The following is a 26787-nucleotide window of genomic DNA, read 5'->3' on the forward strand; positions in this document are numbered from 1 at the left end:
CTCCTAAGAATTTAATGTCATTGTTGAAGCCATGTGATTTACAACCCCCACCTTGTCGATGATCGACATAGTTCCGAGACTTCACATATACTATAATCCCTAATTATTTGAGCACTAACTTTGTTTCTCAGTTTCGTTTCCTAAGGTAATTGTTAATATATTATATATTTTATTAAAAAAAAAACGAATTATTATTATATATATATATATATATATATTTTTTTTTAAATAGCACTTTTTATTATAAAAATCTCCTATATATTAATTGATGATCATTTAAAAAGTTGTAACTTTAAGTTTGTACTAATTAAAAAGAAATTCTGCTTATGTGTAACTTAATTAGGATGTCAATTTAGTTTACATAACAGTTTAAGAATCAATTGAAAAAATATTGGTCCAAATCGAATTTTAAGAAACATTATATTAACCCAAAATATAAGAAGTGTGTATTTGTTTCTTAAATAAAAGCTACAGAATTATCTCATATGATTAACATATATATGACAATTACTGACTATGAATAATAAAGATTTGATTACTATTTTTGCATCTTTCTTTATTTTTGTTTAATTTTATCTTATTAAAAAATTAAACAATCACATTAACCATATAATAAAAAATAGATTTTTATATGTTATATTTTGAATTTTTTAAAATAGTTTTAAATTACAAAAATGAGGAAACCTTATATGTTATATTTTAAATTTATTAAAACAACTTTATTACAAAAATGAAGAAATCTTATATGTTAGATTTTTTCTTATATGTTATATTTTGAATTTTTTAAAACGATTTTAAATTACAAAAATGTAAGTTTTTCTTAAGCATACGACTAAAAGCATGGAAGATAAATGTCAAAATAATTCAACTGTGGAAACAATATTGTTCACTTTTTTCAAAAATGTGTTCGATTGAAAAAATAAAGTTTTTGTGTCATAATTTGTTTAATGTCCAATCCGATCAATCCATGATATATTAATTATAGTTTAGTTTCATAATTTTTAATAAAAATTGATCAAAGAAATTATATATAACAACAAAAACATTATATATGTATAAATAAAATGATCAAATATATAAAAAAATTGTCGATATTATATACAAATAAACTCATCCAACGCAAGGTGCATCGCGCATTTCTTATCCTAGTATACATTAAAAGTAAAATCATCTCTATAATGAAATTTCTATGTTTTAAGAGGTTATAGAAATAAGTTGGAGATGTTCTAGTATTCAGTTTTTCTCCATATCTACAACATTTTCCGAGTTCTTTCCTCACTCCCACTTGATTTTAGATATGAAATAATAAAACCAAACTGACATGAGCCTGGTTTTCGTTAGTCTTCTTGTTTATTTTTAAAAACTTTCTACTACGTAAAAAGGAATTTTATCAATGATCAAAGGTCTGTGACAAAAAAAAAAAATCGATGATCAAAGGAGACATGTTCTGGTAAACAAAGGTGACGAAACAACCACTATTACATTACATCCATAATAGCTTGTATTCTTTTTTTTCTTTTTGAACAAGAATAGCTTTTATTCTTCTTTTTTCGATTTCGTTAAAGCTAACTTTTTCAATAAGAGAGAAAGCCAACAACATCAATGAGGATAGCATGAACTTTTCTCGGTCTGATTCAGATATGAGTTTTTAAAATGTGCATAAATTATTTACTTAGTAGATGCTGTAAAAAATTTAAAAATCTGAAGGTTTGAATGAAGTAGAAAGCAAGATTTATGAAGTGCGGACTCCCATTGGCTGTAGTTTCAGCTGTGGAATCCTTTGCCTCATTACATCAAATTATTTAAACATTTATAAACCTAAATACAAAATGTTTATATAATGGCCAAACAAGGTATCCATAGAAACGTTTTACATAACTGTCAAACACAACAGATCCCCGATCTTACAATCAACATTTCATATTTTACAAGATGGGGAGATGATTCTAACGTAAATAGATACAACAAATAAAACTTAAAAAAAAAACATTCGTGAAAAGGAAGACAAAAGAGTTGAGTTTTGTGACATTAGGTCTTAAGAGAAACCTTTAAGACTGATTTCTTGAGGTCATCGTATCGATCTCTTTGATAATCCACAAGAACACAGAGTTGTCTTATGGCTTCTCTCTTCTCTTCCCCTAAGCTCAACAATTCAATTTCTCGTCCCTTCACATTGATCTCAAGCTCTTTAATTCTCGCTTCAAATTTGGTCACAACTTTTGCTAGACTCAGTTTCTCAGTTCCTTCTTCCGCAAGTTTCTTCTCTAGTTTAGATAACTTTTCCTTCAACAATGTCTCTTGAGCTTCTCCGCATTCTAGCTTTGCAGCTAGAGTTTCCAACTCGCTCTTCTTCTCACACACCCAAATCTTCGCGGAATCAATCTCTTTTGCTAACCTAGCAACTCTGTCCGTGTGTTCCTCAGCTTCCTCCAGCTTCTTGGTCGATCTTGTGTACCCCTTTTCCCAAGTGTCTTTGATTCTTTTGAAATGGGTTTGGTAAAAGAGCAAACTCTCTCTAGTTTCTTTGTTTTCTTGAACAATGTCTCGTATTTTGATATATTCGTTCTTGCTCTCCAAGTGTATTTGTTCAGCTACATGGATCCTCCTGTACAGTATCCTGATATGGTCTTCTATCTTCATCCGGAAATCATCCGCTATTTCTTCCATTTTCTTCTCTATGGCATTTGGATTCAGCTTCGAATCTCGGCTTGAACCAAGTGACCAACGCTTTGATTGCTTCAGATCTTCAGAGAACTTGTCAATGGTCTCTTTCTGTTCTTTCACAAGTCTTTCTTGATCCTTGATTGTCGCCGATAGCCTGCAATATAAATAGAGCTGGATCTCAGATTTATGGAACCATAAACATTTTACTGTTAATTAGTTTAAATGATAATTAGGAACCATGTGTCTTATGTATAATAGTTCTTTAAAATTTGAGGATTAAGGCGAATATTTCATTCGACAACAGGCCATCTACATAAACCAAATACTTAAAATTCTAAAAGATTCGTAAAGTTGAATAAAAATGTTTATGTTGTTTTACCTGCCAATAACATCATCTTGTTGCTTCAGATCTTCAGAGAACTTGCCAATGGTCTCTTTCTGTTCTTTCACTATTCTTTTCTGATCCTTGATTTTCGCCGACAACCTGCGAGATAAATAGAGCTGGATTTGAGATTTATGGAGCCATAAACGTTTTTGTGTTAATTAGTTAAAAAAATGATAATACGTTTTTATGTTAATTAGTTAAAAAAATGATAATTAGGAACCATGTATCCTATGTATAATAGTTCTTTAAAATTTGAGGATTAAGGCTAATATTTCATCCGACAACAAGTCATGTATATAAACGAGATACTTAAAATTCTAAAGATTCGTGAAGTTGAATCAAAATGTTCATGTTGTTTTACCTGCGAATAACATCATCTTGTTGCTTCAGATCTTCAGAGAACTTGTCAATGGTCTCTTTCTGTTCTTTCACAAGTCTTTCTTGATCCTTGATTTTTTCCAATAGCCTGCTATATAAACCAATACTCAAAGAGTCAGATGTCCTTCCAACGTGAATTCACGTAGAACATCGCGCCACCTTACCATACGTACAAAGATGGTAAGATGAACCAAGTTGTAAAACAACTTAATTTGGAAACATAACTTAAGTGAACGTTACCTCGAAATTGAATTTAATTATTGAATTTAATTATTGAATCGTAAATGTTTTGTTGTTTTACCTGTTAATAACATCATCTTGTTCCTTGGCCAGATTCTTCTGATGAGAAAGTTCAGCGTCCAGTTTCTTGCTCTTATCTTCATTTTCATCGGTATTCTTGATCTCTCTTTCCATCTGTGATGATTCAAGTTCTGTGATTATTGTATGCAGCTTCTTATTTTCTTCTCTAAGATGGTCAATCTCTTCATGCAACTTATTCCTCTCTTCATCTGTTTCTTGTTCCACACTCTTCACTTGCATCTCTCTCTCTGTAACTTGTTCGACTTTCTTGTTCCGCAAGGATTGAAGTTCATGTTTCAAACTACTAACCTGATCCATCAAGCCGTTTACACGTTCTTTGTCCTCAACTCTCTTAACTTGAAAACTTGCAGCCTGTTCCGCGTTCCTCTCACGGAGAAAACCAATCTCCTGCTCCAAGTTTCTCAACTGGCACTTCAAATCTTCAATCCTCGACGTTAAACCTAACTCACTCTTCCCAAACTTGTTCACAAGTGTCGATATCTCATCTCCTGTTTCTTTCAAAACCAGTTTCAGACCGGAGATCTGAGACCTAAGCCCTTTGTTCATCTCTCCTAGCTGCTTACTTTCGCTAGCTTTCATCTCAATCTCTTCTTCCAAATCTCCCTTACGACGATCACACTCGGCTTTGGCCTCTTCTAGCTCTCGCTCTAGCTCCTTCACGCGTAAAGCCAGTGCATGTTCTTTCTCTTCAGCCTCGTTCCTCAATGCTTCAAGCTTGCTTCCTTGCTCAACAAGATTCACTATATCCTCCGATGAAGCAACGCGCGATTGCACTTTACTTCTGCCGCCGCTTCTTGTCGGATCCAAATCTTGTTGAAAATCATCAATGGAAGAATAAAGAGATTGACAATGCTCTTGGAGATCAGTAGCAATCGCTAGAAGCTCTCTCTTTGAATCTCTTGGGATCTTGTTTTTGTTTTGGAGGAACTTTAGAAGTCTTGACACTTTCTTCTCAACTTCTGTAGAGACAACAAGAGAACTAACCAAACCCTTACATAAACAATTTTCAAAGAACTAAAACAAACATTTTCATTGAGCATTTTATTCAAACAAATCTTACCTGTTTTTGCTTGCTCCATTTCCAAGAAATTTGAAATAAACTCTCAGGATGCTTGTTATTGTATCTGCATTTGAAAGTGCAATGAAGATTATCGATCCAAACAAAAACCAGGAAGAAGAGAGAAAAAATTCCTACAAAATCACAAAGAAGAAAACATTTTTTCCAACGTATGCATTGCTTTGAGCAATAACGTGTAGATCAAGTTTTGTCTTAATGTAGTACTCGTTTTGAATTACTTTTTCCCCCAGGACATGCATGAATCAAGAAGAAATACATGCTACACCCATTAATTAGGCCGGCATTAGAGAACAGGTAGGTTCAATTTTTTCACGTTTTCATAATATATGGATCAAATCACAATGCGATGAACCAGCTTTTTTTCTAGGGACGTTGATTTTAGGTACGGAATATAGAACGAGCTGGAATATTGCACATACCCTACGTAACACCACTTTATCTAATATTGTTTGGTCAGAAACAATCGAATCTCAGCAAAATCAAAATCTCTGATACATTGACATTTTGACTTCTTCAGAAAAGGGTTAAAAGAATTACCAGGTAAATCTAAAATTCAAATGGTCCTTTCTCCGCAGTCCTCGGAGAAATCTGATTTCTTTGAATTAGGAAGAGAGAATTTTAGCAAAAAGAAAGATAAATATTAGGGGCTGGTGGTGATCAGAAGAAAAAGGAAAAAAAGAAGAAGAAGAAGTTAAATTGAATGGCTTATTTTGGACTCTATATTTACATAAATAAAAGCCTTTGTTTGAAAGAACTATCCGGTTTAATCCGGTTAACCAATCTATTAAAAAGCCATAATTAGCTCAAAACCTATGTTTCTCGTAAATACATATTGAAGAAAACTCAGCAAACATTTGCGTACCATTTTCCATTTTTACTATATAACCACTAACGACACACACACACATAAAGACGTCCAAAAGAGATGGCAAGCAAGTTATAGCGTAAAATTAAAAATAGCTAAGGCTTGTTCGGCTTCATCGAGAGTCTTTTCATTTTTTAAAGTCAGCACAATCGCTTCATCCATTACATTCTTTGGTGATAACAGAGCCAGTCATGAGTATTAGGTAAAAGAAAAATTGATCTATAGACCTCCAAAATTATTTTACTTTAATTTGTTACATTTTTTTATAAATTATTTATAGTCTTGAAAATTTCATAACCAGTCCTGAGTGACAATACCACATATTACAATGGAATATTGTTACTCAAATTTTAGTCAAAAAAAATATTGTTACTCAAATACATGTTCCTTTCATCTTCAACTTGGATAAACGAATAATATACATTTTTGAATTTTTTTTTTTTTGGTAAAAACGTTGGTATTATTACTAGTTTTCCATGACAAAATGTAAGACACTAGAAGCATATGAGAGAACAAGAACAAAGCTAACTAATCTAACACAACTCTAAGGAAAGACAGCCTCACGTTGGCAAGGACTGAAGCAACACTAAACCAGCAAGCTAAAAGCGTACGCTATGACTGAGACCACATCGGTTCACAACATACCTTTCAATTTGTTATGACTTACTGCGACAAACCGTCAGTCTCAGAGATACCTGCCAATCCATCGTAGATACTTCATATATATATACGGACAATTCTCCTAAACAGATTATTTTCAAATTTTCATCACAAAAATAAATTTTAAAAAGAAAAATAATCAAAATGTTTCATTTAATACGTAAAAAGAATTTAATATCTTAAATATATAAATACAAATAAATAAGCAAAAAAAATTATAGTTTCAGATTATATGTTTTCAAATTCGATTTTTTTTTATAATTTTTATTTTATTTAAAAAAAAAATTTTGTAATTCAAAATACTTTTTGAAACTATTTTTCAAATTTTTAATTTTAATTTTTATTTTATAAAATTTTAAAACTTAATCTCAAATATCTACCCATTAATTCTAAACTCTAAAGTTTGGATTAGTTAACCATATGAGTATAAGTGTATATTTACCTATTTAATAAAATATTTTGGTTATTTTGATTTTTAAAATCTATATTTGTGATAAAAAAAATTTATTGCTATCCTAAGGTAATTATATTACATTCAAAAATACTTTCAATCTCCTTTGATAATTTTTTTTTTTTTAATTTGCATGTGAACATTAACCGTGTATAATATTTTATCTCATATGGTATAACAATTTTCATGTATCAGTCCGGAGGTCCATATCAAGATTGTACAGGCTCAGGCCCAGGCCCAGGCCTGTTAGATTGTCTCTTCTCTTACAGTTAGGTTAAAAAGGTGGAGGAGTTCTTCTGACGGCTTGTTACCTTTATTTTGTTGATACCTCCTCCGATTTAAAAGCCAGGACCTGCTTCAAGGACCAAGAAGACCACTACTGGATCAATGGCAACATCTCCGAATGAACCAGATGACACTCTTTCGGCTAGTAGTTTTTTCAACCCACATCTTATGAAAAAGTGGGAAGCTCTTTCATCAGTCAGACACAAACCGAACCCTAACAAAGTGGTTTGGACAAACGAGATGTTGAAGGATAGGAAGGTTATCAATCTCGATGCCTGGAATCAAGTTGGAACATTTGATGAGAGGATTCAAATCATCAGAGAAGCTCTAACTTCTCTAGCAACTGAGGTGAGTGTTAGATCTGTGGGTGCTCTCATGGTATGTGCTTGGGGTTTAGTTTCTTGTGAAAATCCAAATGAATCTGTGTTTGGTGGATTATGGGAGAGTTCAAAGGCAAGAGAGCTTGAAGAGTACACTAGACTCTCTGATGGAATACTCTGCAAATCATCGAGATGGAGATCCCCTCCTGATGATAAAGATCTGATCCTGTTTACCACAACAGGCAACGGCTTAAACTGGGTGAGAACGGCATGTTTTTACTGCGCTGCAGTGTTGAGACTAGCTACCAAGGAGCATGATGCTCTTGTAAAGGCTTGGTCTTATCTTCCTGAGCATTACCAGAGTTTTTACAAAGCTCCCTTAGAGTTTAGTCTCTCACTGGACCACGAGTGCTTAAAATGTCTGAGGAGACTTCTTCAGAAAAGTACAACAATTCGCAACTCAGTAGCTCCTTTTCTTTTAGCATTCCAAGAGCTTAGTGGATGCAGCAAGAATCGAGCCATCTGCAAAACGTTGTTTGAGAGCCATCTGGGGTTTACAGGACTTCATGCTTATACTCTGTTTATCTCAAACGCTACTAAACTCGCTGTGCCGCACCATGTGTTTCGTCATGTACTCCGTCATCACGCTGCCGAAGAAGGCCTAGAAACAATCATGGAGATATTAAAACGCTACGAGGATCCTAGCTTAGACGAGGGTGATAGAAAGTCTAAGTGCACATGGATTTACTCTAGGATATTCGACTCAGATATGTTTGGCAGTCTGCAAACGAAGAGGTGTGTGTTTTTAGCAGCTTTGCTAGCTGTCATTGCAGATACCATTGGAGGAACATCATCATCAGGAGGAGGCTCAGGTCAAGCTTCTAACATCAAACAGTTGCAAGGGTATATTCAAAACAACCAAGATGATCTTCATCTGTGGGCTGGAAGAATAATTGCATTCTGTAAGGAGTTTAATGAGAAGGAATCAACCAAGAAGTAAATCGACAACTCCTCTACTGTGTACTTTCTAATGACCTACCTAGTTGCTTTTCTTATTCTAGCTTTGTTAAGGGAGATACCGTTTGATATCAACCTTGAAATCATTATGTACTAAAAATGTTCTGCACTTTCAGTTATTGTTTAATACATAAATAAATAAATAGGAATCCTAATGATAACAACTCTACCAAGGATAGATATATCTCTGCCACTATCATTAGCAATTTACCTATCATTCACTTCTCTAAAATCCTAATTCGAGAGCTTGTTATTAACCTCATCTTCCTACTGAACATCCTTTTGCCAACCATGGCGTCCTTGATCTCCCCTCTTTATCTTCGTACTGCTTCTCAAACATCACCGAAGAGCTTCTTCTATGCTTAGCTTATACTCCATTCCTAAACTTTTTTTTCATCTATGCCTCAACATAGACCCAACCAAGCCATTAACTGCTTCCTTGCGGTTAAACCCAACTAATGCCTGGCAATTTACCTCCAAAGCTTTCTGAAACTCCATCTCTAAGCATCTCTACTTCATCCCATTTCCCATATCTTGCATACACATTAGAGAGCATAACGTTGTAAACACTTCTTCTCTCTTCCTCCTCGTTCTCCCTTATCTTCTCTGCTACAACTTCAGCCAAATGAGCATCCTCGTGAACTTCACAACATGACAATAACGCTCCCCAAATCCCTGAATCAATCGGTCTTCGCAGCGACATTACAAACTCAAATGCTTCTTCCAGTTTTCCAGCCATCCCCATCAGCTTCACGATGTAAACATGATGCTCTGTCCTTGGCTCAACGCCAAACTCCCTCTTCATTCTCATGAACATCTCTTGACCTTCGCGTAAAAGACCGGAATGGCAACATGTACAAAGGAGAGCAGAGAAAGTGACCTCGTCGGGTTTCAACCCCATCTCAAGCATCTCATTGAACATTTCAAAAGCAGAAGATGCGAATCCGTGCAAGCCAAGACCCAAGATAACAGAGTTGAAAGAAACAACGCTCTTCTCTGGAACTTTAGCGAAAAGAGTCATAGCTGAGTCAAGAACCCCGCATTTTGAGTACATGTCTATAAGAGCGGAGCTAACCTTTATATCAAGTTCCAGTCCTTGTCGAATAACATAACTATGCACCTCTTGTCCGTAGAGCGAATTCGATAACTCAGCACAAGACCCTAATACAATCGCAACGAGAACAGAATCTGGCTTCTTACCACTCATTCTCAGCTCATTAAATAGACACAAAGCCTCCTTGTGGTATCCACATTTGGAGTAACCGTTTATCAAAGAAGAACACGCAACTAAATCAATAGGCTCAGAGATGCCACTAAACACACCACAAGCAGAAGCAATACACTTGCACCTCGAGTACATGCTCACAAGCGCACAACCAACATAAGAATGAGAGTCTAAACCCACTTTCAAACAAAACCCATGAACAGACCGAGCAACGAGTGTTAAACCAGGATCAATCACTCCAGTCATCAAGGCTACCATCGTATAACAATCAGGTCTGTTTCCTTGACGTAACATTATATTAAACATACTGATTCCTTCTTCCCAATAACCACAACTTCCATATCCAGAGAGCATAGCATTCCATAGAGGAACATCTGGCTCTGGTATTGAATAAAACAACTTACTCGCTTCAAACGTAAGGCCAGCTTTTGAATAAGCTTTAACAAGTGTACTGCCGCAAACTCGGTCAAATCCAAGACCAGACACAATTGCATTTCCATGTATACACCTCAATCCCTCTGTATCAAAACTCTCTGAGCAGCCACGAGCTAAGCACGCGTAGGTGAAGCTATCTGGCTTCGTATCGGAGCTAAGCATCTGAGAGAAGAGTGAGGAAGCGGGGCCAAGATGATGAGATTTAGCGTAAGCTCGAATCACAGAGTTCCAGAGGAAAACGCTTCTCTCAGGAAATACGTCGAACAGTTTGCGTGCGGAGATAAGGTCATCATTTAAGGAGTAGTATCTAACGAGCTGCGTAGCGAAATAAGGATCACGCGCGAGTTGGGACTTGGTAACGAAGCTATGCAGCTTCTGTGTATTCAGCTTCGTTTGAGATTTTTTAGAGAACTCGTTGATAATCAAACGTAATTGCGACTGCGATGACATTGCAGAAGCTAGAAAGTGGTATCTAACAAAAGCAATGTTCTAAAAATAGGTTTGCCGCGGCAAATCATGAATTTCTTAAAATTTAATTTATACAACTTAAACTTTTTAAAACTGTTTTAAATTAGTTAAAACTTAAAATTAATTTAAATCAGTTAAATTAAACAATAATAGTGTAATCCACAATTCGTCTAGTTTATTTTTTTGTAATTCATCAAAATAACTCTATAACTAAACTCAAAAAAAAAAAAAATTTACCAAAAAAAAAAACTAAACTCAAAAAATTGAGACTAAATATATTTTTATAATTCATTAATTTTTATAATTGTATAATTCATCAAAATAATTTTTATACTTCAACAAAATAATTTTATAATTAAAAGAATTGAAACTAAAAGAGTAAAAATTACACAACAAAAATATTCAAGAGTTGAAACTAAAGTTGTCTTGTCGGAAAATTTTTTGTCTTAATTTAAGATTCTTGTGAAAAAAAAAACAAAAAAACAAAAAACAAGAAGTGTGTGTGTTTTATAAAGCTAAGTTAGCTCGGAGTCTGAAGCAGGACCAGAGAGATGTCTACTACGTCTTGTATGGCCCAAAGGACTCATAGGGCTCATAGGACTCAAAGGCAATCTTGTATCCTTCCTTGCTTTGCTGTTTCTTCCAAATGGACTTAACGGCAATGACACTTTCGGTGCTGGTCTTGGCTTTACTGGCGATGATCCTGTTGACCGTAAACCTTACAACCATTTAAAAAAGAGTTAAGTCTTTAGAACTAAGGATCATTTTGGTTGTGTAAAATGTAACTAACCTGCGCTTGAGTTTCTTCTGAGTTTGGCCATGTCACCACTTTTCTTTGAAGCTGGTGAGATCTTTTTCTTAGGAGCTTCTGAGTAAAGTGATCTTGTATCCGACTCTGAATACTCAGATATTGCATCTAAGCACAATGACTTTGTATACTTCGGCGTTGTTGTTGGTGGATCTGAAACGCTTTCTGAAGCAGACTCACCTCCTGTGTCCGAACTCTCTTCCTTGTTCAAGTTTGGAGACATCTTCTCTTTCTCTGCGACTCTGTACGAGTAAAGCTGGAACGGTATTTGCATCACGGACTCCGCGTGAGACCCTGTCTCTATTGAGAACTTTCTCAAGAATCTTGCTTCCAAGTCCCAGCAATCAACAAGCGGAGTTTGGATTTGAATGTGACCCTGATCCGGATTCACAACTAAGAACTTCTTGACGTAGCGGAGTATCCGGCAAATGGAAGAGAAAGTGGGACGCTGGCTAGGTTCAGAGTGCCAACACCGTTTGATAAGACTAACAAGGTATTTAGGGGAAGGGAATGGGAAGAGAGGTCTATCTCCCCTTCTTATGTTCTTACCCATCTCATCTCCTTGTAGATGACTATCTTCAAATGGTACTTTACCGGTTATAAGCTCAAAACACACCATAGCAAAGCTATACACATCAGCTTTATGAGTAAACTTTGATCTCGGAACTGTTATACCTTTGAGATCTTGTTCCATCTCTGTTAGAACCTCAGGTGCATACCAAATCACGGGAGCGGGAGTGGTTGGTCTAGAGGAAGCTCGAGTAAAAGTTTTGACTGAGTTCAAACCGAAACCGGATATCTTGGCGTGGAAGTAACCTTCAGTGTGACTTCTCTCTTTCAAAAGAATATTCATTGGATTCAAGTCTCCATGGAAGATCTCATTTGAATGAAGATACTCCATGCCTCGCGCGATCTGAAGGATTATATCAATCACAACGGGAACAGAGAAGAGATACCTTCTTCTAGGTCCACAATTCTCCTTCATGTAGCTTTTCAAATCTTTGTGCATTAACTCCATAACCAGAGAACATTCTTTCTTCTCTTTATCATAGAATCCACATAGGTACTGAAGTATATTCGAGTGACATAGCGATAACAGAGAAGATATCTCCGCATCCAAAGGCTCGAGATCCCCTAAAAAATGTCTCAACACGAAAGAATCACCTAACCATTGAATCTCCTTGTACTGACCACCACCGCCTAGTCTCCTCCTCACTTGGTAATCTTTGGAGCCGACGAGTATCGAACTCGGGAAGAGCTTACCGTTAAACTGTTCCAAACCGGTCAGTTTCTTCAACAGAAAGTCAGCTAAACGCTTCTCGGTCTTGCCAATCTCATCGCTCTTGGACTTCCTCTTCTGTTGTAACGCCTCCACTAGATTCCACCTGTCTTCTCTCCATGCATTCTCAAAGCGACTACAAATATCCTTGGGAATCAGATACTGTTTCCCAAACCTCCACTGAAACAGCTTAGGATCATTCCACTCTCTATCGTACTTTCTAGAGAAGACAACTCTCCTTCTGTCCATCTCAGAAGGGTCGAGACCAGAGATCTCTCCAGCTGTCTCTATCGCCTCGATGACCGCGGGGAAGTAACAGAACAAGTTGTGTATGTGAAACTCAACACAATCTTTGTTCTGATGAAAGTTGATTACTTTGCCCCACCAATCTTTATTAGACATGCAGCTTCGAACATAGGTTTCGCCTTCTTTAAACACTCTGTATAGCTCTTTCAAAGGCTGTTCAAGGGCTCTCCATTTGGTATGTTTCTCTTCCAGCTTCAAGTTTTGTCTGATCTCTTCGGCTACGGTGTTGAAACCCAAACTGAAAATGTCTAATAACAAACAGCATTGTCTTTGGTTGATCAAGATATCGTCTTGTAATACCATAAGCGCGTTTAAGCTTCCGAGAACCTCGCCGATTTGCCTGAACTGCTCCATCAAATGGCTTTGTACAAAATAACCAACAAAACCGAACTAGGTTTGATATGGCTGATCCAAAAAAAAAACATGAAAAGAATATCATAATTAAATAGAGAAAAAAAAATCAATTTACATTTAAAACCGTTTTATCATTTGAACGGACAATTAAAAAAAAAACAGAAGAAAGAGAAAAACCTGAAATGAAGATCCTTGTTCGTCAAGGATCGATGAATTCTCTTTTGGAATATTTCAAATCACATCGTTGAGTAATCGAATCTGACAGAAAAAAACACACTATATCTCAAAATTATGGGTTGATAACTAAAAAAATTGAGAAGACACCAATCGTTAAAAAGATTGAAGATATTACCTATAATAACTTTGAATCAGAAGAACCTTTCAATACCTAAAGAAATATAATTAGGGTTCAAACTAGGCAAACAAATCTCAAAAAAGTTAGGGTTCCAAATAAAGAAACCAAAACCGATAGGAAAATAGATCTTTTTACCTATAAAATGTAACTTCTAATCAGAAGAGGGCTTCAGAAGAGAAAATTATTTTCCTTTGTTCTCTTTTGGGGTTTGCTGCTTCCGAGTCGTCCTAGAAAAGATTTCCTCAAAGGTTTTCGCTGTCTCCTCTGTAACGGTTTTTTTTTGCAGAGAACGCAGAAAATATATTTTATTATTAATTGCATGCAAACTGTAACGTTTTGGTCTAAGTTTGATTTGGTTTGTGTCTGGCCGTTGTTGTCCGCCATTTATGTAGTGTTCCCGTGACTTTCGTCCTAATAATTTTATCATACAATGTTTTTTACCATAAATACGTCATGTAATTAATTGGAGTTTAAGGAGTCCTGGGAGCTTGATTTGTGAAAGAGTGTAACTTTTTAAACATTATGTGGATTCTGCAAATATGTATACTCTGGTTTACATATTTTTATTATTATAAATAAAGTAAAGTTTTTCATGATACTAGGGAAACATGAAGCAAATAATTAAAACAAGAATAAAAGACTAAAAGTAGTGTATTTTTGATTTTTAGAGCACAAATTACAACATATGGGTTTAGTGCCGCATGTCTGTATAATCGAAGTGTAGAATAATTGATCCCTTTGTTCTGGGGTTTAATAACCTTGTTTGAAAATTTTTGTAGTTGAAATTTACGTTAGATCATCCAATATCCTAGAATGGAAAAATCCTCTTTAAGCGAAATTTTTCTATTTTATCCGGAGGCAAAACCAGTTCGGAAGCAAAAAGTCGTCTGAGTAGGAAAAAAAAAAGATTTGACATACTATTAATTATCCCTAACATTTTTGATTTTACAAAATTTAAAAAATCATGTATGCATGGTATTTTAAAGTTATATTACTCTTTTTTAAACACTTTTTTGATACACTAAAGTTATATTTTACTTAGGAGTAGAATGTGGAGAATTGTTTTCATTGTTATTAGATTTAGATAGAATTAGATTATAAATGATGATGAATAACCAGAGATTTGAATGAATTTTTATTTAAATTAAACTAACAAGATATTTAAAAAAAAAATCATTTCAATAACAATAGATTCTACTGACTCCTTATTGACAAATTATTGAAAATTATCTACCAATAACCCCATATTCTCACATAAGTCTTTAAACCTTTTCTACGTCTTGTGTCTTGTTGATAATGTTGATAAGCCATTAGATCTCCCGTTAAGTTCAATTCTCTCGTAGTCAGAATAGAAAGGAAAATAACTCATGGTCCAATAATAAGAAGGGAAAAACTTTGGAGCTCTTATTTGTAGTTTCTGAGATTTCCCGTTATTCATATTGTATGAACACATTCCATCCAAGTCAGCCAGTGTTACGACGTCGTTGCTTGAGAACCCCACAGGTTCGAGCCCTATACTTTTAATCTCTTTCACATTTACCCATGAATCCCCAAAACTCCTCTCCAAAACCCATAAGTCCTGATAATCCACTCCTTCCTTCGATCTCGAACTAATAACTCCAACTTTTCCATCGTATCTTGTCAACTTTAGAGAATCGTCGCTCGCTAGATTCTCAGGAACCGGAAAAAATGACCAAGAATTGGTTTTGAAACAAAACCGGAATACATTGTTGCTGGTCGTTAACCAATGCAAGAACCCGTAAGAAGCAACCGGATTAGCTGCTCTTGGAACCAATAAGTCTTCTTCCGGTAGCTCCACGTTGTTTAATCTCTTCCATGCAAACGAATCCGAATCGAAAACTTCGCAAACGAGAGTGAAACTGAAGCTGTACCTCCTATTCTCGTTGCCAGGTAACTGTGAGAGCCTGAGGATCTTGTACCGGAAAGGATCAGATCCAATCACCATTAAACCGAGTGCAATTGTGAAGTACCGGGTTTTTGGTTTAGGAAGAATCATGTATTGTTTTGTGGTTGGTTTGCAGACGATGTACTCAGGTTGTCTTCCTTTAACCGGAAGATCATTAACACAAAGCAAAATCCCATGACTTGCGTCACAAGCTTTAATACTTACTCTTCCTGGTGGTAGAAAATCCAGCGAGATTTCATCAGACCCACTAGGAATGTTGCCTAAATCTCTGACAAAAGCGGAATGAACTCTAAGTCTCTCGCTGAATTCGAGGAAGTAACCGGAAACGGAATTGGTTCTTTGGAGATTGAGTTTGAGAAAGGAAGAATCGTAGGTTCTCTTGTTACATTCTTTGTTTAAGAGTCTACACTTTCCCACCAACGAAGCAGGAGAATGAGAAAGAATCTCGATGATCATATCTGGGTTCATATCGAAAGAAGTCATGGTGATGGAAGTCGAGAAGAATGTATAATCTGATTGATGAGTGTGAAAAATGATTGTTTCTTTTTCGTTGGGTGTGTGTATATGCGATAAGAAATAAGTCTATCCATATATATATTGGATTTTTTCGACCATATTTCCTTTTTAGCTTTGATAAATCCTATTTCCTTTTAGTTTTCAACAATAAATAAGTAATGATTTTGTTAATAATACCAAGAATTTCCATTCATTTTTCTTACTTGTGTGCAGTATTTCCTTAATATTATATCTCCTATATATTAATTGAGAAACATTACAAATTTTCTTTTTATAGCTACGTGTCATTACTATGATAATTCTTATAATCATTAGAAGAATGAGTTGGTCCATCTAATTATATATAATAAGCTTTTGATTAAACTAACCATAAATTCATTATTAAAGTTTTTTATTATTTTTTTAAATAAAAGTTATGGAATTGCCTAATGTGGCTAAAATATATATGATAATTAGTGATTTTGAATAATAAGATTTGATAAAAGTTAGTGTATCTTCAATCATATTTGTTTAATTTTAAATTATTAAAATAAATTAAACAACCACATTAACAATATAATAAAATTTAGATTTTTCTGTATATGTTATATTTTGAATTTTTAAAAACAACTATAAATTATTAAAACTAATAAAAGTCTCACATTCAAATTTTATTATCCATGGTTTATATTTTTTGTTATGAATACAAATAATTACAAATTATATAAGTAAAACGTCTAATTTACTTAATTATTAAGATTAAAAGATATATATATATATATATATATATATGTATATTGTTTTTAATTAAATTATATTCCATATAAAATACATAAATATTTTAATTTTGAAATTTACTTTGAACAATGTTTTTTTTTTATAAAAGCTTTGAACAAACATTGACAACTTAATTTAAAAAAACTATAAATTACTAAAATTATTAATCCCATAATGAATATTTTGTTATGAGTAATTTAATTTTTTCTATAAAAGATACAAATTATCAAAAAAATCATATAAGTAGAAAACATTATTTAATAGATATTAATTTTAAAAATATACTATGTATGTTAATATCATTTAAATTTAGTTATATCCTATCAAATAGAAAATATATTGCTTGGATTAATAAAATTGATATATATATATATATTTGCACCAATTTTTGAAGATGGTTTCGGAACCAGAAGAATGGCCAGCATTTGGAAGTTACCTGGAGGACATAAAGCTTTTGAGAAGAAGTTTTTTCAACTCAGACATCGTTCATGTACCACGGACGGAGAACCTACGGGCGGATAGCTTAGCACGGAGTGCTAGGAAACAACCGTCTTTCGTCGTTCACATGGATGCAGAGTTACCAATTTGGTTTACAGGGTCAATATGAGTCTTTAAATGTTTGCTGTCAAAAAAAATATATATATATATATTTGCACCAATTTAATTATATACTCCCTCTATTCCTTAAAGATCCATTTTTTAGAAGAAAAAAAATTGTTTCAAAAAGATACATTTTTTATATTTTCAATACATTAATTCATGAAAAATTGTACTTTTCAAAAAAATACAATTGTGTTTAATAAAATCTCATTGGTTAAAATTTATTGGGAATAGTTAATTAAGAAAAACAATGTATTGGAAAATATAATTTTAAATATTTTCTTAATAAATGTGAAAAAACTATAATATGGATCTTTTAGGAACAGAAAAAAAAAATTGTTTCAAAAAGATACATTTTTTATATTTTCAATACATTAATTCATGAAAAATTGTACTTTTCAAAAAATACAATTGTGTTTAATAAAATCTCATTGGTTAAAATTTATTGGGAATAGTTAATTAAGAAAAACAATGTATTGGAAAATATAATTTTAAATATTTTCCTAATAAATGTGAAAAACTATAACATGGATCTTTTAGAAACAGAGAGTATGTAATAGTTGTTGATTTTTAATTATTCAATATATATATATATATATATATTATTTCATAATATGTAAAAATATTTAATACATAAAATAATATATATATATATATATATATGTTCATACCGCGCAAACCGCGGATCTTAATCATTGTCAATTGCGACAAACAAAACCAAAAAAACTTCAAATTTACCTTTTAATTCAAAAAAAATATATTAAGAATTTCATCGAATTTCAAAAAGTTATGGAACATTCTAAATTCCACCGCCGTTTAAAAACCAAGTCAAATGATTATATCATTACACATTACTTGGATTTCTGCGTATCTAATCCAGTAACTTTTTTTGAAACCATCTAATCCAGTAACTTGATAGAGCAGATCCATCCGGTAAAGCTTCACTTGCGCTTTGAAGCTGATGGTACACAATATACATAAGATTTGATCCTTCATAGTACACGCCATGACGGCTAAACTTGATGCAACCGTTCCAGTAACACAACATTGGAGCCTCTATTATATCCATGAACAAACCTGAAAGGAATTCAAAGTAAAACCTAAATTCAGGGGATTAAACCCTAAAACACAGACTTGTCTATGATTCGCCAAGTAGCAGTAGTATAGGGTGCAGTAAAATAAACAGAAACAATTTTTTTTATCTCTAAAACAAGAGCAAGGAAGGTTATTATCAGCATCAGAAAAGCAGACATTTATAATCCTAAGATAAAATGATCATCTACATACCCCGAAATGTTAATGTGAACAAGAATCAAATCTTTCAAATTATAAATCAAAATAAGCTTTTGTTTTGATCTAGGTTGAACGGCTCACATAATAACGAACCAGATTGATCTTTCACGCACAAAAGCAGCAACACAATATTACATCACATGAACAAGACTGGTTTCAAATCTGGTTTGGAACAGACCCAAAATATAACTAACTATCAGTTATACAAGGAACCCAAAAATCAAAAAGGCTCTGTTGTCAAAGTGGGGACGAATGAATCCGGTGGAGCTTATATGTTACATAACGTATACACAAACAAGCAGCTGATTTGGATAAATCTCACAGATTGAGCATTTGTTACGTACACACTTGACTCAAACAAGTATTAATTCCAAGGCCTCCACATCGTATCAGTTGCGTTGACTAAGATCCACTCGTACCTCCAGCTGGTAAGGGGGGAAAAGAATTATTATGAGAGCTTCAGAAGCATGCTCCACAGTTCACGTGGATATATAAAAAGGAAAAAGATAAAAAAAAAAAAAAAAAAAAGACTGGATTGAAGCCATTATAAAAGATCGCCTGAAGCGTGTATAATATTTATTAATTAGTATGTAGCATTGACGAAGATCAATTCGTAATCAAAATATCCAGGTCGTAAGGAAAAAACAAATGTTTAGAAGCTTAAGAAGCACTTTCAACACTAAGACCAACATACAATAAAAGAAGAACGTTCAACAATCAACATGGCGTGTAGAAAAAAAAAGAGAGAGTAATGAACCACATTATATATCCCTAGCTAATCTAGAGCATTAGCATCATCAAAGGAACTCAACAAAAAGATCACAAAGCAAAAAAAATCAGAAAAAAAAGAAGAAAGATGAAAACAGCTGGCGTAATCAAAATATTCGGACTGATGATATCTTTCTTGCTCATTGCGATAACACCATCTGGTGCTGTTGTGGCTGGTGAGAAGGAAGTAGTACTTGACTCTGGCGGACAACCAGTAAGGGCCAATGCTCCTTATTACATCTGGAAGCCGGAAGAAAGAGCATGGATTTCCCGTTACGGAAACAGGACACTTGCTCCCTTCTCATGCCCACGAAGAGTTGTATTGTTCTCTAATGCAGTTGTAGAAACACCTCCTCCAGTTATATTTGTATTATCATCATCAGATGATGTCGTACGTGTATCAACAGAGCTTAACATCATGTTCGCAAGGCGCTTTTTCTGCCGTGATGAGTCCGGGTACTGGAGAGTTGCAAATAGCTCACTGCCAATCAAAGAAGTAGTCCTGTCCGGATCCAAGTCAAGTTACGACAGTACCTTCACCATCCAGAAATCTGTCAACGGATCTTACAAGTTTGCTTTCGGCAGTGCTGACAAACCGACCGATATCGGTTTAGATGGGATATATCCTGGTATATCGAGGTTGATATTGTCCAACAGCTCTAGTTTTGGCGTCTCTTTCATCCCGGGTTAAAACATGTTCCGTCTTTTACTTGTATTCTTCTTTTCTTGTTGTCTTTTTCAAGTTATGTTTCTCTTAAATCAAATAAACTTGTTCTTTTTTTGTTTCTCTTGTGATTGTGATGTAATGTTTGATAATAATAATAATAATATTTGGAGAACGTAAAAAATCTGACTTGAGAACAAGAGCGTAGCAAATCTGACCAGGCTTCTTGTTGTTGGTGAGTTTTTTGAGGATTTAACTAAGAATAGGGCAGTCAACTCAGTATAACCATCACAGCAAAATAGTCCCACTGGTTTGATTCTAAGCCTGGTTCAGTTTGACATAAGACCTATTTGACCAGTTACTAGAAAGCATACGCAAGAATTCAAAAGATTGTTTTAAAAAAGGGCATGAAATGAATCCTAACGAGCTAATGTTAATGCTCCCTCCTACCACAACCCTTCTTCATCTTCTTCTTCATCTTCATCCTCTTCGTCATCCTCCTCTTCGGAATCAGCTGCATACTTCTCGAGCTCATACTGGATCATTACTTCTATGGATGACTTTCGAGCGGTAAGATTGTATCGAAACTTGACAGCTGTAAAAAAAACATGGTGAAACAATGCACGTTACAAAGAAGAAACCATCAGTAAAGAAAATAAATGAAAACACCTAAATCTTACGCTCATACCAAGTTGCTTAATGATGTCAGTAAACGAAGCCTGTCACAAAACAACAAAGCTTTTGTCAAACATCTAACTTGTAACACAGAAATTACATGATGGTGTTCGAAGTCCTTACCATTTTAAAGTCCATCACTTTCAAGATATCAAGTATTGCATTTCTCAACTCTTCATTGCTTGGAGGCTCTTTGCTTTTGCCTTTCCCTTTTCCTTTTTCAAGATAACACAACGATGGTGTCAGACAAATAAGAGACTGTAATAAAAGTCACTGAGAACATAATATTAAAGAAATAACACAGGTATATAACGAATGATCTCCTACTGAATATAAACCTAAACCGGTTTAATCCTATGTCCGGGTTGATTCAATTCTGTTTAACTTTGAGATCTGAGATCTACCTGATACTTTAAGTGGAGGTGGTGCAGTGACAGGAGGAAACATTGTTGGAACTTCGGAAGCTTCCGGCCAAGCTGACATCTCCGGAACAGGAGAAAATGTAGCCTCATAAGTTTTGTAATAGCTTTCAGCGGAGTAACAGTCGTCTACATACTGAAAATGGTCGATTTTCATCTTCTTGCAGACCGCTAAAGCGTGCAGACATGGAAACTTCTTCCTCTGGAACTTCCCGCACGTGCAGGTTGAGTCATTCAACTGAACAATGCATTCCTTCTCTTCTTCATATTTCCCCATAAGAGCGCGTCCCTTTTTCTTTGAGACCTGAAACGAATCTCCTTCTAACGGCGTTATAACGTATGAAGCGGAATCTTTCACGGACTTTCGAAGTTTGTCCATAACAAACTCTGTGTAGACACCACCGCGGTTAAGAGAACGACGGCTACACTTAAAAGACACGTGGAAAGCGTCTCTCAGCTCATCTAACAGAAGCATCACACCCCCTGTCATTGTAATTCTCGGAGAGCTTCTATAAACTGCAAACAGAGCTTCTGTACCTATCTCCATGATTCCGTATCTGAGACCACCGTCATGAGCTAGAGTCCACTGATGCGGAGGGATTTGGTTAAGCCATTTCCACCCTTCTGGACTCTTCTCTTCGATGTCCTTCATGTAGGAATCAAATTCTGCCTTCTGACTCGACAACCCAGCCTTCATCACAAGATACTCCGTGTGGTGATGGTGGTGGTGGTCTGGGAAGAGGCGAGAGAATTGGTAGCACAGATGAGTCAAACAGAACCTGTGATAAGCCCAGGGCTCTTTCCACTGAGACCCCGGTTCATTAACAACAGCGAGTATGTCCGGGTGGTGCCTTAAGATGAGGCAAAGGCCCTTCCTTGGTGTTACCTTCTCTCTGATTCTAGTGAGAAACCAGCGCCAAGTATCAGTGGATACTTCTTTAGTAACCGCAAAGGCAAGTGGGAAAAAACTGTTGGCTGCATCAAACCCTGAGGCTATCATCAGTTTCATATTGTACTTACCCTTCAAGTGCTTGGTGTCCAAAACAACCAGAGGTCTGCAGTGCTGAAACCCTTGGACAGACTGTGAAAACGCCCAAAACACGCTGCGAAAGGATGCATGTTCAGGATTAGGCAAAGAGTCATCATACTGCCAGTCAACGAGCAGCCCGTTAGAAGAGTGAAGCGCAGACATTAACTTGGGTATGAATCTGAAACTCTCATCCCAATCTCCGAAGAGTCTTTTGATAGCTTTATCTTTCGCTTCCTGCATCAGCCCTTGAGCATCATCAACTTGATCAAATCCATCAAGCCCAAAGCCATGTTTGTCTTTCCACCACTTGTGCAACTCTGAAACTGAGAGCGTGGGGTGTACACTGACCACACGTTTAATCTCACACGCTAAAGCATCCTCATCAAAACCATCTGCATATGAGTAGTTCTTCGGCTCATCCTTATTAGCCGGCTGTGTCCTCTTCTGTCTTTTGGACGGACCACTGGGCTTTGCCATTGACCATGAGAAGTCAGCAGGAGGAGGAACAACAGAAGCTGTTGGTTTAACATCCAAAAACAATTCCAGAGTGTTTATAGAAGGATGTTTGCTTGGAACCTCAAGCATTCTCTCCAAATCGCTATCGCACATGACGGTAACAAGCACATACTTAGCCATCGGTTGTGAAACAACAAGCGGGTACCTAGTGAAGATTCTAAAGTTTGATGATGTCGTCTTATCTAACCCAGTTATTAGATAAATCTCATCAAGAAAACTGCTAAAGTTAGCATTTTGCTTGACTCTCATCTGTTTAAGAGTGGATCCTTCAAAGTAGACACCATCAGGGCCATGCTTGATACAACCATCCAAGTAACACATCACCTTAATCTCTCTTTCAGCCATCACCACCACAATCCTGAAGAGAATTTCAAAGAGTAAAATGCCAAATTTTAAAAGGATCGAAACGCCAAAACCCTAAAAAGATCCGTATCAAAACGACAATGTCTATCGCTAAAAGGCAGGACAAAGATCATAAACCCTAAGAAACGAAAAACAAAGTAAGGACTTGTAAGTTTCTCCGAATCAAATGATAACGAAAACAGCGACGCTTGCCGTCTGGGAGATAACAAATAATCAAGTCAACAATTGAACGTACCTGCAAATCGGAGGTTTTTTCGTGAAGAAATGGAGAGAAATTTCAAATTTCACAGGGTTTCTCCGAGGAAGCGTCTCTAGGAAGACGATGATCACTCTCGCACACTACACTCTGCTCACTTGTACACGTTCTCTCAGCTTTTTTCGAAATATAATTAAAAAACAAACAGAAATTATGTATAAATGGGCCGAAATAGAAAGGGCCCGTTTGTGTAAGCGGGAGATTTTGCCGCTTCGATAATTTTTTAAAAAACCGATAGGGGAAGAGATGTTGAAGAAGAATGGGATTTAGTTTCCGGTTTAGCTTTGTTTCGCATTACTTCATGAGATCACCAAATGTTCTCATTAACGAACCGGATTAAGTTTTAGCCAGGTAGGAGATCGAGGAAGTATTAAAAGTGAGTACATCAGTCTTATCCGATTACTTAATAGAAGTCGGTCAGTTACATAACCATACTAAAATACCCGGTTAGACCAAAAAAGCTACTAAGTTCCGAAACCGGATTAACCTTACTTCCCAAAAGTCAAAAGCTACTAGTTTCATAAATAAAAGACCAATACACACCAAAATGCCCGGTTCGGTTAAGTTCGGTTCAAACCTCTCTACCTTTTTATCAGCTCTTCTTGTTATTAGTTTTTGGAGTGGCCTTGCTTTGGGACTTACCTGATACTTTAGATGGAGGTGGAGGTGGTGGCGGAATGACCGGAGGAAACAATCTCGGAACTCCAGAAGCTTCCGGCCAAGCTGCTAGCTCCGGAACAGGAGAGAAAGTGGCGGCATAAGTTTTGTAACTCCGTTCAAAAGTGTAGCAGTTGTCTACATACTGCAAAGGGTTGATTTTCAGCTGCTTGCATACGGCTAGAGCGTGCAGGCATGGGAACTTGTAGCTTTGAAATTCCCCACATGTGCAGGTACAATCGCTCAACTGGACGATCCATTCATCATTTTGTGCTGGTTCTGCGACCTTAAACGCGTTATTGTCTAACGGCATTACAATGTAAGTAACCCTAGCTGTCCTGAACTCTTCAAGCTTGTCCGTGACAGGTTCAGTGTACACATCGCCAAAATTGAGAGAGGCGCGGCTAAAATGAGAACCGTTCTCAAACCAGTCTCTCAGCTCATCAAAGAGAAGCATAACAGAACCTGTCAACGCATGATCAGCCGACTCAAAGCCTCCACACTCTGCAAACAGACTTTCTGTATGTATCTCCATGTCTCCATATCTCCTACCACCATCATGAACCAGAGCCCACTGATTTGGGGGGATTTGGTCTAACCTTCTCCAAGCTTCTGGGTTCTCCTTTTTAATTCTCTCTATGTGTGTTTCAAATTCCTCCTTCTGACCCGTTTCTCCAGCTTGCTTCAAGAGACTCTCCAGTTCTGGAAAATCTCGACAGAACTGGGACGAGAACTGTTTCAGACAGAACCTGTGATAAGCCCCATGGTTCTTTCCACTGAGACCCGGGTTCGTTGATAACAGAGAGTATGTCCGGGTGGGGACTGGAGATGAGGCAAAGACCTTTCCTTTGGGTAACTTTCTCTTTGATATTAGTCAGAAACCAACGCCAAGTATCTGAGGACACTTCCTTGGTCACCGCAAAGGCAAGAGGGAAATAATAGTCGGCTGCATCCACCCCTGAGGCAATCATCAATTTCAACTGGTGCTTACCTTTCAGCTCTTTGGTGTCCACTAGGATCAGAGGTCTACAGTGTTGAAATCCTTGGATGGACTGTGGAAATGCCCAAAACACTCCACAGAAGGATGCAAACTTAGGATTAGGAAAAAGATCGTACTTCCAATCCACGAGCAGTCCATTAGATGATTGAAAGGCAGACATTAACTTGGGCAAATCTTCAAAACTCTGATCCCAATCTCCAAATGCTCTTTTAATAGCCTCCTCTTTAGCAGCCTGCACCTCCGAAGTTTCAAGCTCATGCCCAATATTTGCTTTCCACCAATTCTGCAACTCTGAGAATGATAGCGTTGGATGTCTCCTGACCAAACGCTCAATCTCATCTGCTTCAAACTCTGAATCAGACTTTTCTGGCTCAACGGGACGACAAGTATGTGGACCAGTATACTTGATTATCTCAAAAAGTCCATGATTTTCCATTTTAGCAGCCCCAAGTGACCACTTGCATCTCCATTTGATGCACTCAAACATACACTCGTCCGTCCCAGTCTCTCTTACTACACACTTTTGCATTCCTTTAATGGAACACCAATCCACAGCCTTCTTCAGCTCATCAGCATCTTTGAAGCACAATCCTACACGCAAGTCATGATCGTCTAGCCACAAACTAGATAGACACGGCTTTGGAACACCAGGATTCGACTCTTTATTCAAATCCTTATGCGGAATATTGCCACCATCCCCCGCCAAATTAACCACCTGAGCTACAGCATTTGAAGCAGCAATGTTATTAACATCTGTCATGTCAGCGTCTACTGCAGCATCTCCAATGTTGCCAGTACTGCTATCCCTCTCTACCTTAACAGTCTTCTGTCGTTTCGAGGAACAAGCAGCAGGACCAGTAACCCCCTCAGACTTCACTTCCAAATACAACTCCACAATCTTGACAGAAGGGTGTTTGCTTGGAACCTCAAGCATTGTCTCCAGACTACTGTTGTTCACCACAGGCAGAAGCAGATACTGAAACTTGGACTGTCCAACAACAGAAGGATACCTACCAAATATTTTGACTTTGGATCTCTGCTTGTCAACATCTACTCCAGTAAGCACATACATCTCATCCAACAATCTGTTTAACGCAATCTTGGGGTTGACTATAATCTTTTTAGGAGCTGGTCCTTCATAGTATACGCCTTCACGACCATACTTGATGCAACCGTTCCAGTAGCAGTACACAGAAACCTCTAGTTCAGCCATGACTACAACAATCCTGCAATAAATTCAAATTTTAAGAAAAAACGTCAATGCAGTGGATAAAATAAAGACCCATGAGTGACTTTAATTTTTACATGAATAATAAACCCTAAAGAGCAACATGAACACTGTCTCTCTTTGAAACAACAGCCCTAAAATGGTAACCAAAGTGTCTGATTTTGGAAGTATGAGAAGCTTTAAGAGAAACAGAAACAATTCATATCTCTAAAACTAGAAGATGATATATCAAGCAAGAACTAAAAACCCTAAAAACAAAAAAGTAGGTCTATGGAAGATGTTTAGATACCTGAGAAAATGGAGATTCTAGTCTTGGTTGTCGAAAGGAAGCTTGGATGTTCAGAAATGGAAGAACTTTCAGTTGCATTAAGGATTTCTCAGGTGATGAGATCAAGGAGGCAGACAGTCACTCTAGTACTGCTCTCTCTGTAAATAAGTTGTTTTCGGTTGTCGGGGTACCTACAA

At 36.1% G+C, this 26787-nt stretch overlaps 6 protein-coding genes and 1 pseudogene across 6 annotated transcripts; 1 reads left to right on the forward strand and 6 right to left on the reverse strand.

The window, feature by feature from the left end:
• Positions 1-1661: 1661 nt before the first annotated feature.
• Positions 1662-6404, reverse strand: LOC106364229 (COP1-interactive protein 1-like). Its single transcript, XM_022691707.2, has 6 exons — positions 5246-6404; positions 4809-4872; positions 3729-4707; positions 3411-3515; positions 3044-3148; positions 1662-2818 (listed from the first exon to the last, which is right to left on the reverse strand). Exons 2-6 carry the CDS (start codon positions 4825-4827, stop codon positions 2029-2031), a joined length of 1998 nt encoding a protein of 665 aa, XP_022547428.2. The 5' UTR covers positions 4828-4872; positions 5246-6404; the 3' UTR covers positions 1662-2028.
• Positions 6405-8495: 2091 nt separating this feature from the next.
• LOC106366478 (putative pentatricopeptide repeat-containing protein At1g64310) lies at positions 8496-10722 on the reverse strand. The gene has a single exon (XM_013806078.3). It carries the CDS (start codon positions 10532-10534, stop codon positions 8870-8872), a length of 1665 nt encoding a protein of 554 aa, XP_013661532.2. The 5' UTR covers positions 10535-10722; the 3' UTR covers positions 8496-8869.
• A 304-nt stretch (positions 10723-11026) lies between these two features.
• On the reverse strand, positions 11027-13392 carry LOC106364230 (probable serine/threonine-protein kinase DDB_G0278665). Its single transcript, XM_013803851.3, has 2 exons — positions 11343-13392; positions 11027-11270 (listed from the first exon to the last, which is right to left on the reverse strand). The coding sequence occupies exons 1-2, from the start codon at positions 13297-13299 to the stop codon at positions 11068-11070; spliced, it is 2160 nt and encodes a 719-aa protein (XP_013659305.2). The 5' UTR covers positions 13300-13392; the 3' UTR covers positions 11027-11067.
• Positions 13393-13395: 3 nt separating this feature from the next.
• LOC106362810 lies at positions 13396-16731 on the reverse strand. The gene has a single exon (XM_048739744.1). The coding sequence runs from the start codon at positions 16062-16064 to the stop codon at positions 14928-14930; it is 1137 nt and encodes a 378-aa protein (XP_048595701.1). The 5' UTR covers positions 16065-16731; the 3' UTR covers positions 13396-14927.
• A 2907-nt stretch (positions 16732-19638) lies between these two features.
• On the forward strand, positions 19639-20205 carry LOC106362812 (kunitz trypsin inhibitor 6-like). Its single transcript, XM_013802654.3, has one exon. The coding sequence runs from the start codon at positions 19639-19641 to the stop codon at positions 20203-20205; it is 567 nt and encodes a 188-aa protein (XP_013658108.3).
• Positions 20206-20441: 236 nt separating this feature from the next.
• LOC106366479 lies at positions 20442-22814 on the reverse strand. The gene is made up of 4 exons (XM_048739746.1): positions 21258-22814; positions 20977-21056; positions 20867-20897; positions 20442-20773 (listed from the first exon to the last, which is right to left on the reverse strand). The coding sequence occupies exons 1-4, from the start codon at positions 22777-22779 to the stop codon at positions 20625-20627; spliced, it is 1782 nt and encodes a 593-aa protein (XP_048595703.1). The 5' UTR covers positions 22780-22814; the 3' UTR covers positions 20442-20624.
• A 993-nt stretch (positions 22815-23807) lies between these two features.
• Positions 23808-26777, reverse strand: LOC106366480 (annotated as a pseudogene).
• Between the last annotated feature and the right edge of the window lie 10 nt (positions 26778-26787).

The sequence above is a fragment of the Brassica napus genome, chromosome A9 (genome assembly GCF_020379485.1).
Source record: "Brassica napus cultivar Da-Ae chromosome A9, Da-Ae, whole genome shotgun sequence".
Classification (NCBI taxonomy): domain Eukaryota; kingdom Viridiplantae; phylum Streptophyta; class Magnoliopsida; order Brassicales; family Brassicaceae; genus Brassica; species Brassica napus.

What these genes read in the sequence shown, in the direction of transcription:
- LOC106366479 (XM_048739746.1), bottom strand. Translation starts at nt 22,779, where the DNA reads ATGGCAAAGCCCAGTGGTCCGTCCAAAAGACAGAAGAGGACACAGCCG. An exon ending in ACCTCCACTTAAAGTATCAG is followed by an intron (nt 21,057 to 21,257) that starts GTAGATCTCAGA and finishes GAAAAGGGAAAG; the next exon opens with GCAAAAGCAAAGAGCCTCCA. An exon ending in AAGTGATGGACTTTAAAATG is followed by an intron (nt 20,898 to 20,976) that starts GTAAGGACTTCG and finishes GTTTTGTGACAG; the next exon opens with GCTTCGTTTACTGACATCAT.
- LOC106362812 (XM_013802654.3), top strand. Translation starts at nt 19,639, where the DNA reads ATGATATCTTTCTTGCTCATTGCGATAACACCATCTGGTGCTGTTGTG.
- LOC106362810 (XM_048739744.1), bottom strand. Translation starts at nt 16,064, where the DNA reads ATGACTTCTTTCGATATGAACCCAGATATGATCATCGAGATTCTTTCT.
- LOC106366478 (XM_013806078.3), bottom strand. Translation starts at nt 10,534, where the DNA reads ATGTCATCGCAGTCGCAATTACGTTTGATTATCAACGAGTTCTCTAAA.
- LOC106364229 (XM_022691707.2), bottom strand. An exon ending in CAAGATGATGTTATTCGCAG is followed by an intron (nt 3,149 to 3,410) that starts GTAAAACAACAT and finishes TTTATCTCGCAG; the next exon opens with GTTGTCGGCGAAAATCAAGG. An exon ending in CAAGATGATGTTATTGGCAG is followed by an intron (nt 2,819 to 3,043) that starts GTAAAACAACAT and finishes TTTATATTGCAG; the next exon opens with GCTATCGGCGACAATCAAGG.
- LOC106364230 (XM_013803851.3), bottom strand. Translation starts at nt 13,299, where the DNA reads ATGGAGCAGTTCAGGCAAATCGGCGAGGTTCTCGGAAGCTTAAACGCG. An exon ending in CAGAAGAAACTCAAGCGCAG is followed by an intron (nt 11,271 to 11,342) that starts GTTAGTTACATT and finishes AATGGTTGTAAG; the next exon opens with GTTTACGGTCAACAGGATCA.